Genomic DNA, 15,517 nt, shown 5'->3' on the forward strand with positions numbered 1-15,517 from the left:
ATTAAAGAAATTGGAAATGTGACTGAAGTTTACAAGCTCACTGAGCTATTTTAAGAGTAACTTTATTTCTTGGGCTTTTTTTGTATTTGCCTCAGTAATTTGGAGACACAGAGGTAAGCCAAATCAGTGTCTGGCTATATATTTAATAATTAGGTGTCAGTGAGTATAGGGGTTATATAATTTATGTAAATTATGTCACATTCATATTGCAATTACGTATGCAGACAGAAGATAGGAAACTATAATTTTTTTCATCTAACAAGATAAGTAAATTAGTTTGGTTTTAATTAAAATTTATATTTGCAGCCGGGCATAGTAGTTCACGCCTGTAATCCCAGCACTTTGGGAGGCCTAGGCGGGCGGATTGCCTGAGCTCAGGAGTTGGAGACGAGCCTGGGCAACACAGTAAAACCCTGTCTCTACTAAAATACAAAAAACTAGCCGGGCGTGGCGGCGTGCACCTGTAATCCAAGCTCCTTGGAAGGCTAAGGCAGAAGAATTGCTTGGACCTGGGAGGTGGAGGTTGCAGTGAGCCAAGACTGTGCCACTGCACTCCAGCCTGGGCGACAGAGCGAGACTCTGTCTCCAAAGAAAAAAAAAAATTTATATTTGCATTACTTTCTACACATACCACAAAGAATGCATAGGAACTTTTTTTTTAGGATAATTATATTAAAAACAGCACACAATGAACTGAGCTCCTATATATTTATAAGAGGTATATAAATTTGTCCAGAGAAATTGCACGGCACGATGTGGTGATTATCAATAAGTTACACTATGGGAAGTATTTGTCCTGTATTACCACATACACATTCTTGTAGATGCTGTCCTAAAGCTGCTAAAGTAGATCTTCCATAGTAAAATAGATTGGAAGGATAAATATAACCATTTTAAGAAACTTAGATTATTTGTTCTCAGTGATATCAGAAACAATTATATATTTAAATGTGAATTTTATTAATATTAATAGGTAGGTCTAGCTTTTGCTACCATATATTTCATTAAAAAAACTTGACTCTTTAATACTGAAATGTAGGATAAGACTTTATACTTCATTCTGTTATCCAGTAGGTTTAATTTATTGTCTTTGTGTTCTGTAAAAGCAAATGAACACTGAAGGTGGACAGACTTATAGGTGGCAACATTGGCTCACCTACTAACCAGCTACCTTCAGTCTTACAACTTGGATAGTTTTTACATGATAAAATTAATCTCAAATTGAAATTTTATTCCAATTTAGAAGGTTCTGTTTGGTAGGAGTCATGGGTGGATCTATGTTCTATCCTTGAGATTCAGGAATGCCAAAAATATTCTGAGATTTAATAACTTAAAAGTTCTGTGTAATGCATAATGAAGTGTATCACATATAATCTTTCATTCTTTAGGTTACATGTTTTACTTACCTTTGCGTGCTCTGCATGTCTCATATATTCAACTTATATTTTAGTTAAAGTGATAACTTGTTACTCTAGACAACTTATATTTTTATATATTTATTACTTATATTTAAATATATTAAAAATATATTTATTCTTATATTTATTACTGGCCTATGTAAAAAGTTATTTACAAATTGATCCTGATTTAATGGACTTGGTGTCATTGTCAGGGACTTGGTGTCATTGTCAGGGACTTGGTGTCATTGTCAGGTGCCTATTTGTATTCTTTTTAAGAGTATGCACGTGTGCCTATTCATCTGTAGACCTTTAGTGCATCTTGATTCTTTCTTTTTAACACTTCTCAAGTAGGATTGGCTACAAAGAAACCTGTAAGTAGTGGCAGAAAACACTCCCTTGGTAAAGAATATTATGCGCCCGCACCTCTACCACCTGGTGTGTCTGGTTTCTTGCCATGGCGTACTGCAGAACGTGCAAAAAGACACAGGTAGGGTATTTTTATTTCCTATCTTTTAGGATAAAAATGGGATTCAAAATTCTTTATTTTGGAGCTTCTATTATGTGAGAGTTCTCTGCTTATGTCTATAGGTTAAAAATGACTCATGTGGCTTCTGCCTCATGAATACTTTAAGGAAGAAAAACAAAAAATAATCCTAAGTAGGGTTTCAAATTATTAAGTGTCACAGCAAGCTGTATCTCTGTGGGAGTGCAGAGGAAACTGAAATTATCTCCAATTGTGCAGATGAGAAAAGGTTTCATCTAAAGTATGTGCAGTTAAACCAAGTCCTATAGGGCAGAAATAGGAATTTGGATATTTAAGATTGGGGAAAGGGCATTGTAAAGCATAGGAAATTGTTCAATGCAAAATGATAGGAAGTGTTGATTAGACTTAATCTAACTCAGCCAACTGGCCTAACTCATTTTAGTGAATCAAACCAGATATAACTAGTTTTAGCCAGTTACCTAGGGGGTAGCTATTCATAATAATTTTTGTCAGAAAAGTCTTTTAAAAATGTTGTACTATAATTTTTTGCTTAATAAATGAATTAGATTACTATAAATTATTTTCAAATGACTGACTTTTAGTATTCAAGAAATTGGAGGTTAACAATTGCTTAAGAAAACAAAGAGAATTGATTTTAAATAGGACTGGAAATAGGTGCTATGTAAAATATCTGTTCAATTGCTCAGATTAAATGAATATGTATAATCTTTATTAGGCAACTGACGACTATACTTATTTCACAACTGGTAATGTGAATTATTATTGCATAAACTGTAGTGCTGAGGCCCCAGTCTTTACACTTTCATTTAATAACTTCACAGTTTCATATCTTCTTGAGATACTGACTAATTTCAAGTCCCATCTTGGTCACAAGGAGTTGTGAATTAGAGAACAATTAATATCACCAGTTAAAGAAGTTAGATTGGAAATCTGAACCATCCTAAACATAAGAACTACCTGCATCTTCAGAGTCTTATCCCAAAGCCGTTCTGCTAAATTGTTCAATTTTCTCCATAGCAGAGCTTTCCAGGCCCTTATTTGGAGGTGATTTATTTCTATGCACAGTTATGTATGGATAGTATACATAATACTAGCAAGTGTTATTACCTAGTGTTAACTGGTGGTGTATTTACATCAAAATATAACTTAATTTATCGATATCTTTTTAGGGGTTTCCCATTAATCAAAACACGTGATATACGTAATCAGTTGCAGGTACGTAGTTACCATGTTTATAATATGTAGGGGATTGGAATGGGAAGGGTGGAAGATCATTCTCTGTGCTCTTTAAACTGAATAGGGTCTTAAAAAACATTTCCCTCCCTGAAGTAAATTCATTTAAAATTTTCTGGGTTCTCCCAGTGCCACAGTATAGTCATGTGGATATGTCACACAATGGAGGCCTTGTGGTTTCATCTGTGTAGACAGGAAGTCATTTCTCTGGGTGCGCAAATCAGCTGTTGCCCCCAGCAAAACAAATTTGACCACCATTTCGCACCCGACACATGGAGCTATCATAGTCAAGAATGTCCTTAAGTTTAAAAGAAATGTTCTTGGGGGATACATATTTTATATATATATATATAAAAATTCCAGATTCTAAAGCTAAAACAAAGCAACCAGTCCTAAAGCCTCTGCTTTCTCAGAGCTTTTCTTTCTCCCTTGTCAGGATCAAACACATTCCCTGTCATTCTGCATCATGGTATTAGAGCAAGCGAATTCTGTCAGAGTATCAGATTTTCCTTTTCAGTTGTTTTTAGAGACTGTAATTTCTCTGTAAAAGATAGCACTACTGAGATGAAGGAGCACCTGTGTGTCCGTACTGCCCCTTGCATAGCCAAAAGTAGGGGCGTGCATCTCATTCTACCATCTAGGATATTCAGGTACTGCAGGATTTATGCTTGTAGTAGATACTGCACTCTCGTGACTTCTCTTCTGTACAGTTATGTATCCTGGCACTTTTCTTTTTTTTCTGTGGACTTTTTATGGGATTGTGACACAGTCAATTTTGAAATATTTGGAAACATATTGAACAACATTCCAGTGGTGTTGAAACTTGACAGGAGAATTGCATTGTTATTACAGTAGTTTTGGCTTAAGAAGGAGGAAAAGATGAGGTTTTTGATGTCTCAGTTTTAGTTGTGTGCATGTATTTGGTTAATTTTTTTTTTAATTCTAGTTTTTATTGTATTTTGTAGAGACAGGGTCTTGCTATGTTGCCCAGGCTGATCTCGAACTCCTGACCTCAAGCAGTCCTCCTGCCTTGGCCTCCCATAGTGCTGGGATTACAGGCCATTCTAGTGTTTATTATTCACAGTTTAAATTATTCTTCCAATTCTTTGTGAGGCCTCCACTGATGGATTTTTTCTCCTAAAAATCATCCTGTCTTCAAGACTCTGTGTGTGATGGTAGAGAATAAATTTCTCATCTGCAGTTGATCTGAGAAAAAATGTTTACCCTGCCTCCTCGCTTGGTTTATGTGAAAAAAGTGTAATAAAATAATATGGGTTATTTTTGGAAAGATTTTATGTAAAAAAGAAAAAAATAATATGGGCGATTCCAGTATTAATTATAAACCTTGTGTGAGAGAATTATTTCAGTGACATAGCAAGAATAAGTTAGTGTCTTTTTACTTTGTTATTGATTGTGTTAGACTAAGGAGTAGTGATAGACATTTACAGAGAATGACTTAACACTTCAGAAAGATCACTTTGATTAGATGTCCTTTAGTATTTGGTATTCAGTTTATATTATTATACAATCTTGTCCTCTTTCTTTAAGCAACCAGGTTTTCCTGTGACTGTGACAGTAGAGAGTCCTTCATCCTCTGAAATTGAAGAGGTTGATGATTCTTCAGAGAGTGTTCATGAAGTGCCTGAGAAAACTAGTATAAAACAAGAAGCATTACAGGTACAAAGCTATCACTTTAAAGATATGGAGAAGATCATTTCAAACTCTAGTTAGTTTTTGGTGAAAGCTTGATTATGCACTGGACAGCTTGCATGGGAATTCTGTTTTCCCCTTCCATCTCATATCCCTTGAATGGTTCTTTATCATAGAACAAGATAAAAGGGAGGACGTCTACACTCTAAGAAATAGAAATTGAAACATGTCATCAGTAATATATTTTCCTTTCCTTAGAATCATAGAATATTAGATTTAGGGAAGGCCTTAATGATCATAAGATAAACTCAAAGAAATTAAGCACTGAATGAAGGTAACCAGCTGATTCAGGGCTCTTTGGGAGGCCTTATCTTTTTGTGTATGCTAGGAAGTCCACAATTAATTTTTAAAAATTAATACAATTTTCTTTTGTGTGAAACTTACAAATATAGAAGTAATTATCCCTTTTTAATATAGTTACATGTAGCTTATAAACAACAGGAATGTATGTCTCACAGTTCTGGAGCAGGAGAGTCTAAGATCAAGGCTCAGGCAGATTTGGTGTCTGGCGAGGGCCTGCTTTCTGGTTCATAGATGGCTTTTCACCGTGTCCTCACATGGTGGAAGGGCAGTTATCTTATTTTTATGTGACTATGGAAATCACTTTTTGATTTTCAAAAAATGAAGCCTGATTTTCATTTTTTAAATTAAAATTGGTGATATTTATATAGAGAAATTTTAAGATAATTACAAAAATGATAGAATATTAGAGGGAGAAATCTATAGATAATGTAGAATTGTCCCTATTATAAATGAGCACCTATCGTTTGTAGCATCTAAGTGGTTTATTACTAAGTTCCAGAGGAAAAACAAAATCCTAGAATGTCTGATTCATCTTCATTATTGTTTTAAATGTATTGTATTTATTTTCTTCACCAGGGGATTAGGAAATTGTATTCTAAAAGTGATTATAGCCATTGGGGAGACCAAGAAGGTTAGGAAATATAACTTGGGAATTTCTGAATCAAGATGCACTGAGAATTCTCTCAGCTCTTTTCTATTTTAAGAACTCCATAAAATGATGTTATCAAAATTTCTAACATATGTAAGCCTACAATAATCAAGAGAATTGAGGAGATTTCAACATATTTTTGAAATAGAGATGACAGATGGAAATGAGTATGAAACCGAAGCAGTGGAACAGAGGAAAACCATCGCCTAGAATATACACAGGGGAAGCCTACAGCTCAGAGGGAATCTAATCTAACTCCAGAAACAGCTCCATACACAGATATGCATATAGGAAAAAGGAAGGGAGCTAGAAATGTGACTAACATAGAGGGAGCTCCTTGACAGTTTGTATATGGAAGAGTTGACTCCTAGGCTTACCTTCACTCTCCTGAGATGAGATCATTTGACCTTGAAAAACAGTAAAGTAACTGGGGAGAACTAGGGTAGATAGTGTAGATTTTGCACGCTAGAAAAGGGTAGCTGAGGATATCCTGCCATATTGGCTACCCACTTCTTCATGCGTAAGAGAAGCTAGTCATCAGCTCCCAGTGATCCTCTGCTCCCTTATTCTTAAATAGAAAATAACCATGGTTCACCTGATAGTTGAGTAAAACTCACAACATGACAGGGAAAATAAAAGATGAAAAATATGTCCTGATAGGACCAGAGCTGATTAAGAGAACAAAAATACTTTAAGAAAAAAACTCTACTTAACATCCTTAGGTTTGTTAAGCACAAGTACGAAAGATACAGTGCCTGTAAAAAAGAAATAGGGTGTTGTTTAAAAAGGAATAGCAGAAAAGAAGGGTGGTCTCTTGGAAATTATAATGGTTGAAATAAATTCAGTAGGAATTAAGGAAATTTCTCAGTAGGTAGAACAGAAAGGCAGGAATGGAAAATACAACAGAAATCACACAGTAGCGAGGTTGCATCCAGGAGGTCTAACATATTACTGTAAAAAATCTCAGGACAGAAAAAAATGGATGGAAGGAAATTACAAAAAAAGAATTAAAAGAGGCCGGGCGCGGTGGCTCACGCTTGTAATCCCAGCACTTTGGGAGGCCGAGGCGGGCGAATCACGAGGTCAGGAGATCGAGATCACGGTGAAACCCCGTCTCTACTAAAAAATATAAAAAATTAGCCGGGCGTGGTGGCGGGCGCCTGTAGTCCCAGCTACTCAGAGAGGCTGAGGCAGGAGAATGGCGTGAACCCGGGAGGCGGAACTTGCAGTGAGCCGAGATTGCGCCACTGAACTCCAGCCTGGGTGACAGAGCGAGACTCTGTCTCAAAAAAAAAAAAAAAAAAAAAAAAGAATTAAAAGAAAGCTTGCCTTAGATAGACACATATAAGTAGACAGTCTTCACTGTAAAATTTCAAGATACTGAGGAAAGAAAGAAATCCCGAGAGAAAAATACCAGTCACCTAAAAAACAATAAAAACCAGACTTTATTATACTTCTCATCAGCTACCATGGATCTTGGAATTAGAAAGATACCTCCAAAGTTTTAAAATAATTGACAACCTGGAGTTTCCCATCCAGCCAAACTGTCAGTCGTAAGTTGGGGCTGAATAGGACGTTTTGGACCTCCTGCGCTATACTTTTTCTTGTTATTTGAAAACATAGTCCCGCAAAATGAGGGTATAAACCAAGAAGGAAGATAATAGGATATCAGGGATCAGTGGTTTCAGTGTGGAGAGCAGCAGGTCTGGATTTGAGAGGCTTCCATTGGTTGTGTGACTGAGAGCTTAAAAAATCCTTGAAGCATATTACTATGTATTAGGCACTGTTAGAATGAGGGAGGGGGAAAGAGAGAGAAGAAAAGAGGGAGGGAGGGAATCAAACTCCAGAGGAGAAAGTTCTGTTGACACGAACATAAAACAAATTACACTATGGCAGATTTTTGAGCTACCACTGATGTACAAAAGGGAAAAAAATCCACTTGAGCTTGTCCGCCCTTTGCACAGCAGTCGGTGACCACCTGTCTAATTTGTTGTACAAACCAGAACACTTTTTAATAATGTAAGCAGGTGCTGTTAACACTAACATCAAGACAAGGGTTGTAAACTGGAACAGTCCAGGGCAACTTAAGATAGGTGGTCACTCTATACAAGGGCTGTGGCACTGAAACTGTATAGAAGGCGGTGTAACCTGTATATACACAGTTACAATGTAACTCTGCAGTAGGCAGTATTAATTTAATCGTAGTAGTGGAAATACTGCCGTGGTCTGCAGCTTTGATTATCAGTTTGCATGTAACAGCAATAATAACTAACTTGTATCAGATTTAGCACGTATTGGACACTGTTCTAAGTGTTTTGCTTATATTAATTCATTTGATCCTCAGAATAACCTGTGGTAGGTGTTACTATTAGTCCTACTTTTCAGAAAAGAAGCTAAATTTAAGTAAGCCCAAACTGTACTTAAATTTAGAGTTGGATCAGGGATTTGAGCTTAAGCTTTCTGCCTGTTCTCTTAAACACTGATCTATCTGTCTCTCAAAAAACAAACAACTCTGCATATAGAACAGAATATAAATATTAACTTTAACAGTGTAAAAGCTAAGTTTGGAAGGTGGACACAGGTGGAAAGAAGGGACAAAAGTATATATGTCCTTATTTTACAAAGCAGGGCATTGAGAGAGTTTAGAGTTGATAAACAATTTAGATTTTTAAGTAATGTATATCACTAGAAGTTGAAGAGATCATGACCAATGGAAAAACTAATGGTGATACAACTTTATTGAGAGGAGTAAGTAAATAAGTAAGAATGAACCAAACTCTTATTTAGTAAAGCAGGAAGTTAGTAAATAATGTCTAAAATTCAGTCATGTAGTAGTTACATAATATGTTATTTAGAACTAGAGAAGGATTAAAAAGAAGAATGGTTGACTTCAACCTCACACACAAAAAAATCCAAGTAGCCCATAAATATGGAAAAGTGTTCAGCCATAGCCATATAGGTAATCAGAGAAAAATGAACTGAAATCAGTATGAGATGCAACTACACTCCTATCAGATTGGCAAAAAATAAAATTTTATAGTGGCAGGTATTGTAGACCTGGAGTGTAATAAGAATCTTCCACCCTGCTTATACCGGAAGTATAAGTGAGCACACCTACTTTGGAAAGCGTTTAGCATTGTCTATCAATTGAAAGTATATAAATACCTTGGGACCCAACAAGTCATCCGAGGGTATATGCACCAGAAAAACAGGTGCAAAAGGGTCCACGTGCATCATTTGTAATAGTCCAACCTGAAAACAACCCAATGTCCATTAAGAATTAAAAATTAGATTGCATTTATACACTGAGAAAACTATAAAAGTAATAAAATTGAATGAACAAGAGCCACAGGCAACAACAGATGAATTGTAAGAACAATGTTGAAAGAAAGACAGAAGATACAGAAGTCTGCATTCACTGTGATTCCCTTTAAGTTAGAAGTAGGCAAAACTAGATTGTTAGGGATGCATGCATATAAAGGAAATGATCATTAGGAAAATGAGGATGGTGTTTAATTCTGGGAGAAGGAAAGGGGCTTGTGAGGAGTAGAAGATATGGGGGATTTCAGAGATGCTAGCTGGTTGTACTTGCAAACTTGGGTATATGGCTACATGAGTATTCCCTGATAGTGTGTTTTATGCAGTTTTCAGTATGTGTAGCATATTTTGTGATTAAAAAAACCTGCTTAAAGAAATGGTTGCCTCTGGAAAGCTGGATATGTGAGTGAGGAGGAGAAGATTAACTTTCATTTTAAGCTCTACTAATTCTATTCGTATGTTTATTCATTTTGCGTTGATCATATTCTGTACACCAGGCACTCTTCTCAGTTTTATATATGTGTTAATTTACTCCTTTCAAGAGCCCTATGATACATGAATTTATCTCCATTTTATAGATGAGGAAATTAAGACCTAGAGTTACTGAACTTGCCCAAGGTTATATAGCTGATGGGTAGGGCCAGAACTTTGCCTCAGAGAATCTGAATTTCTAAAAAATAACCTAAAAGAGAAATTTAAGTACTAATTAGAAAGCAAAGAAATGCACATTTAAGGAAGACAGTGCACATTTAAGGAAGACAGTAACCTTTTATCTATTAGAGAAAAACACACATTCTGTCTTTAACACACACATAAATCTTATATTGGCAGGGATTTTCTTTATTCAGCAATTATTTATTGGTTGTCTGCTTTGTGGTACACATAAATGCTGGGGATAAAGACTTAATAAAATATACTTCCTTCTCTTGAATATCTTGCACTTTAAGTGGGAAGGTAAGCCAACAGTTAGAGTAGAGGTGATATATCCAAGTGATAGACTGTTTCATTGCCAGTAGCAGTATAAAATCTTAGAAATCTTTTGGAAAGCAATTTGGATGTAAGTATTGCAGAGCCTTAAAAATGTTTATTTGCTTTGACCTAAAATTCCTTTTTTATTTATTGCAAGAAAATTATTCTAAATATGGGAGAACAAAACCTTCATGCTTAAAAGTGGTTATTTTATTTTATAATGTTGAAAAGTTGGAAACAGTCTTGTTAGCCATAAAGGAATGATTACATGAACCAATAAGCTGGCTCAGTGGAATATTTTATTTAGCCCACTAAAAAAGTCAAAGTTGGCCAGGCGCGGTGGCTCACGCCTGTAATCCCAGCACTTTGGGAGGCCAAGGCAGGCGGATCACGAGTTCAGGAGATCGAGACCATCCTGGCTAACATGGTGAAACCCTGTCTCTACTACAAATACAAAAAATTAGTCGTGCGTGGTGGCAGACACCTGTAGTCCCAGCTACTCAGGAGGCTGAAGCAGGAGAATGGTGTGAACCTGGGAGGCGGAGCTTGCAGTGAGCCGAGATCAGGCCACTGTACTCCAGCCTAGGCGACAGAGTGAGACTCCGTCTCAAAAAAAAAAGAAAAGTCAGAGTTATGAGTTCTCTGATTCAATGTTAAATGGAAGAATGTCTAACATAAAATTGGATACACAGTCTTCCCTCAGCATACTCGGGTTATTCCATGACCCCATCCTCCAGCATATACCCAAATCCATGCATGCATGCTCAGGCCCCACAGTTGGCCTGTGGAACCAGGGTATATAAAAAGTCAGTCCTCCTTATGAGGTTTTGCATTGGAGAGTAGTTGTTTTTTTTGTTTGTTTGTTTGTTTGTTTTGAGATGGAGTCTCGCTGTGTCGCCCAGGCTAGAGTGCAGTGGCACAATCTCAGCTCACTGCAACCTCTGCCTCCCGGGTTCAAGTGATTCTCCTGCCTCTGCCTCCCGAGTAGCTGGGATTACAGGTGCGCACCACCACACCCAGCTAATTTTTATATTTTTAGTAGAGACAGGGTTTCACCGTGTTGGCCTGGATCTCCTGACCTCGTGATCCGCCTGCCTCGGCCTCCCAAAGTGCTGGGATTACAGGCAAGAGCCAGCGTGCTAAGCCAGAATACTGTATTTTTGATCTGCATTTGGTTGAAAAAAATCTGCATATAATGGGCCTGCATACTTCAAGCCCTTGATATTCAAGTGTTGTTGTACAGGATAACATTTGATATTTCTGGGGTTGTGTTCCAGAAAAGAAATAAACTTTTCCATGTATAGAAGGGAGGAAGGGGAGCAGCTGTCAGGGAGGAAAATTACTACAACACTTTATCATTAGTCGTTTTTAAGTAGTGGAATGTTAAGTGATTTTACTTCCTAATTGTTTCATTTCATATTTCCTTATTTTCTTTAAGGAGCATGAATTACTCTTTAAAGGAGTAATGAGGAGGGAACTTTCCTAAAAATGTAACGTTATGTTCTCACTTCTTCCACTAGAGGGAGAAACAATTTCATGTAATTGTGCTTTGATGTGATTTTTAGAACTAGTTAGGAATGGAGGATTTTATTCTTCTTTCTCCAATTGTGATAAGCTTTTTGCTTATTTGCATGTTTGGTTAGAAGTTCTTTGATAACAGTTCTAAATATTAAAACCATTATATAAATAATAAGTAGTGGAATTTTGCAATTTCTTATTCCTTTTTCCCATAAAAACTTGGTTGGCTTTAACTGATAATGAAACATTAAAGAATTTGTAGTTATTAGTGCATTTACTGATTTTTCAAACGTGTTCTGAGTATAAAAATATATGCCCTTGAGAAAATTTTTGAAAATCGTGAAAAACATTGAGGGAAATAAAAACCATCTCTGCATGGTACACACCACCTGGATATTTTGTAATTTGTCCTTTTATCTTAAAAGGGTATCAAAATATTTTGTCACATCATTGAATGCTCTTCCACATCAGAGAATCTTACTTAGCTTATGGACCATCTCCCAAGAAAAACGACCATTCATTAACTCTGGTTAAGACCCGTATCATTGTTTTTAGTGGCTCCATAGAGCATTTCATCACAGGGATGTGCTATTTTTTTTTTTTTTTAACCAATCACAATTTGGAGGCTTTTAGTTGTAAACAGTCCTGTGACATTGTGTTGGTAGATAAATCTTTGTCCACATGTTTGGTGATTTCCTTAAGGTAAATTCCCAGACATAGAATTGGTAGTATTTACTAAAGATTACTCCAGAAAGTGGCACCAATTTCCTTTCCTAATGTAAGTATACAGTAGAGTTCCTTCCCTCAACACTCTGGAGGGAACTGGAGAATCTCCATCATGTCTAATTCCTTTTGTATTTCAATCTTTACCAGAAAGAGCCCTGTCCCTTTCAATTGGTTACTTGACTTTTAATTTGCTGTTACATAATTCAGGTGTGTTAAGTGTATTACTAGGGCTTCCTATTATAAGGGATCCACAAATAAGAATATAATTTCTTTTTCATAGCCTTAATTTTTATTTCTGACTCAATAAATATATGTGTATGCCTTCTATGGTGAGCTGTCACAAATTTATTTTGGAAAGAGTGGAAATAAATCTGTAATGTGCGAATCTGATGTTTTTGGTAATTAATTTCCCTAGCATGGTATGATATTATACAAGCAGTAGGCTATAATCCTGATATCTGAGTTCACTTCTGGCCCTGTCCCCAAACACTCGGTGAGCTCAACAGCTGGAAGAGTTCTGGGGATCATACTGGGAATTAATTATAATATTTACTTTATTACTTAATACTAGGAAAAACTGGAGGAGTGCCTAAAGCAGTTAAAGGAAGAAAGAGTAATAAGGCTTAAGGCTGATAAACGAGTCAGTGAGGTAAATAAAAGTTTTCTTACCTTTTGAGAGTTTTTTGTTTTGGTTTTGGTTTAACTTTAAGTCATACATACACACACTTTGTAAACCTTAAAGTGAGAAAATATAGTGTATTGCAAATTGGTCACAGTATGTTAATGTTTGTATTTACTTATATTTGGTGATCGTGTGATCTGTATTCCAAAAAGCATGTTTTTTAAAAATGTAAAAATTGTAGTTTGTTTTCTTTTCCTCTGCTTTTATATGACTGGAGCTTATTTTCTATTCATGATGCATCAATTCAAGAATGCATTTATTAGGCTTATACGGTATATACAATTGCATAAAAGATGGGGATGAGACTATCTACTGAAGGTGGATTAGGAAAATGAATAAATAAGGTAAAAGATAATGGAAAACTGGTAAGAATGCAGTGAAAGATAAAAATCTATACCATGAGGATTAAATTAGGTGAATGTGCATAAGAGCAGGGCATAAGCTAGAAAGTTCTACATAACTATAAGTTATTATTACAAAGCAAGTTTAAGGAGGAATTTTTGAAAGTATATGCATTGGTTTGAAAGACAGTTAATCATTCAGTAAAGGTTGAGCACCTGATTGTATAAGGCAAAAGGTGCATTGTGAACACAATAGCCTTTCTGAGAAATACTAGAGTTAGACTTATGTGTAGTATTAGATAAACAGATTTGGTGTGCAGGAGAGTACATATTTTCAAGAAGCAAAGAGGGAATATTGGTAATTGTACAGTTAGTAAATTGGGTATGATTTAGGACTTTTAAATTTATATATTAAGTATTTTACTGGCAAAAATTAGTCCTTAACAGCCAAATTGTAAAATGCTTACTCTTTATTTCATTGTCTAATTTAAGGGGAGCCTTAAACAGCTAACTTTTAAATATAGAATGATCCAGGTATGTATTTAACCTGTTAGAAATGTGATCTTTTTGAGGCTGGGCGCAGTGGCTCATGCTTGTAATCCCAGCACTTTGGGACGCTGAGGCGGGCGGATCACGAGGTCAGGAGATCGAGACCACGGTGAAACCCCATTTCTACTAAAAATACAAAAAAATTAGCCGGGTGTGGTGGCGGGTGCCTGTAGTCCCAGCTACTCGGAGAGGCTGAGGCAAGAGAATGGCGTGAACCTGGGAGGCGGAGCTTGCAGTGAGCCGAGATAGCGCCACTGCACTCCAGCCTGGGTGACAGAGCAAGACTCCATCTCAAAAAAAAAAAAAAAAAAAAAGAAATGTGATCTTTTTGAAAGATCATTAATGAAATACTATTTATATTATTTATGTAGGAGGTTTTGTCAGTTATCTCCAGGTTTTGATTGTTATGTAATATGGTCTGTCTTTACTGGTGGAGAGTTAGATTAACTGCAAATTAATTACATTTTTAAAATGTTTTATTTTAGTTTCATAAAAACTATTTTGGTGATAATGAGAAAAAATCATGTCACACATTTTCAATCTTCTTTTATAGCTGGAACATGAAAATGCCCAGTTAAGAAATATAAATTTCTCTTTGTCTGAAGCCCTTCATGCACAGTCATTGACAAATATGATCCTGGATGATGAAGGTGTTTTGGGCAGCATTGAGAATTCTTTTCAGAAGTTTCATGCTTTCTTGGATCTCCTTAAAGATGCTGGGTTAGTTACTTTCTCCCTATGACATTCGTCCCTCCATGACTTTAATGGTGTTTTGCTGAGAAACTTGAGCAATTTTTATAGCTTCCTGAAGTCGTATTTACTGTGTAATTATAAGTCATACACTTGATTTTTTAAATATGGAATTAATTTTAAAAGAAATGCAAAATGACAAACCTGCCTTGGTTGAGGGCCCAATATGAAAGAGTAAACTTATCTGGCTTGGTGGTTTGCACCTGTAATCCCAGCTACTTGGGAGGCTGAGGCAGGAGGATCACTTGAGCCCAGGAATTCAAGGTTAGCCTGAGCAACATAGCAAGAGCCCATCTCTTAAAAAAAAAAAAAAAAAGAGTAACTTGTAGATAGAGTAATTGGTAGCTGTAATTCTTGTTAGAGACTAAATTGAAGGTAGTTTTAATTGAAAGTATTCAGGAATGTATAGGAATTTTTCTTTTATTCATTTTTCTTGTTAAATAAGTTTGAATTAAAATTAACTTTGTCTGAGATATTAAAATTGTTATTAATCTGCAGGGTAGATAGAGATGTGGATCAGTGGTCCTCAACCAAGAATGATTTTGCTGAAAGAAGATACTGAAAGAAAGAGTTGGAGATAGATAATTGATAGAGTTATGTTTTGTAGGTGAACGGTTTGGTGAGGAAAGGAACAAACATATTCTTGAGGACTGGAGGAAAGGTGGTATAGATATGTGGGGATGAAGATGAGAGGCAGTAGGTGTGTGGTAGAAATTGCAGCTTCTACTGAGACAGTATGTAAAATAGGGAATAAGTACGGAAATGAAGTCAAAAGGTATCTAATACATTGTTGGGGGAAGAGAGTGCTTAAAGGATTGGATGATCTGATATGGTTTGTCTCAGAGGATAAATGTGGGAAGGTCT

General features: G+C 36.1%; 1 protein-coding gene across 8 annotated transcripts in view; it reads left to right on the top strand.

Moving 5' to 3' along the window:
- CEP78 (centrosomal protein 78) overlaps positions 1-15,517 on the top strand; it is a 38,954-nt gene that overhangs the window by 15,226 nt on the left and 8,211 nt on the right. For 4 of the 8 annotated variants that reach the window (XM_032164351.2, XM_032164344.2, XM_032164347.2 and 1 more), the window contains 6 exons: positions 96-113; positions 1,752-1,887; positions 3,075-3,120; positions 4,687-4,815; positions 12,903-12,980; positions 14,457-14,623. In XM_032164351.2, coding sequence (XP_032020242.1) covers positions 96-113; positions 1,752-1,887; positions 3,075-3,120; positions 4,687-4,815; positions 12,903-12,980; positions 14,457-14,623 — 574 coding nt within the window. Of the gene's footprint in view, positions 1-95; positions 114-1,748; positions 1,888-3,074; positions 3,121-4,686; positions 4,816-12,902; positions 12,981-14,456; positions 14,624-15,517 lie in introns of all 8 variants that reach the window. The other 4 variants (XM_032164345.2, XM_032164348.2, XM_032164346.2 and 1 more) reach the window with 2 other exon arrangements.

This window comes from Hylobates moloch, unplaced genomic scaffold, assembly GCF_009828535.3.
Source record: "Hylobates moloch isolate HMO894 unplaced genomic scaffold, HMol_V3 SCAFFOLD_10, whole genome shotgun sequence".
Classification (NCBI taxonomy): Eukaryota; Metazoa; Chordata; class Mammalia; order Primates; family Hylobatidae; genus Hylobates; species Hylobates moloch.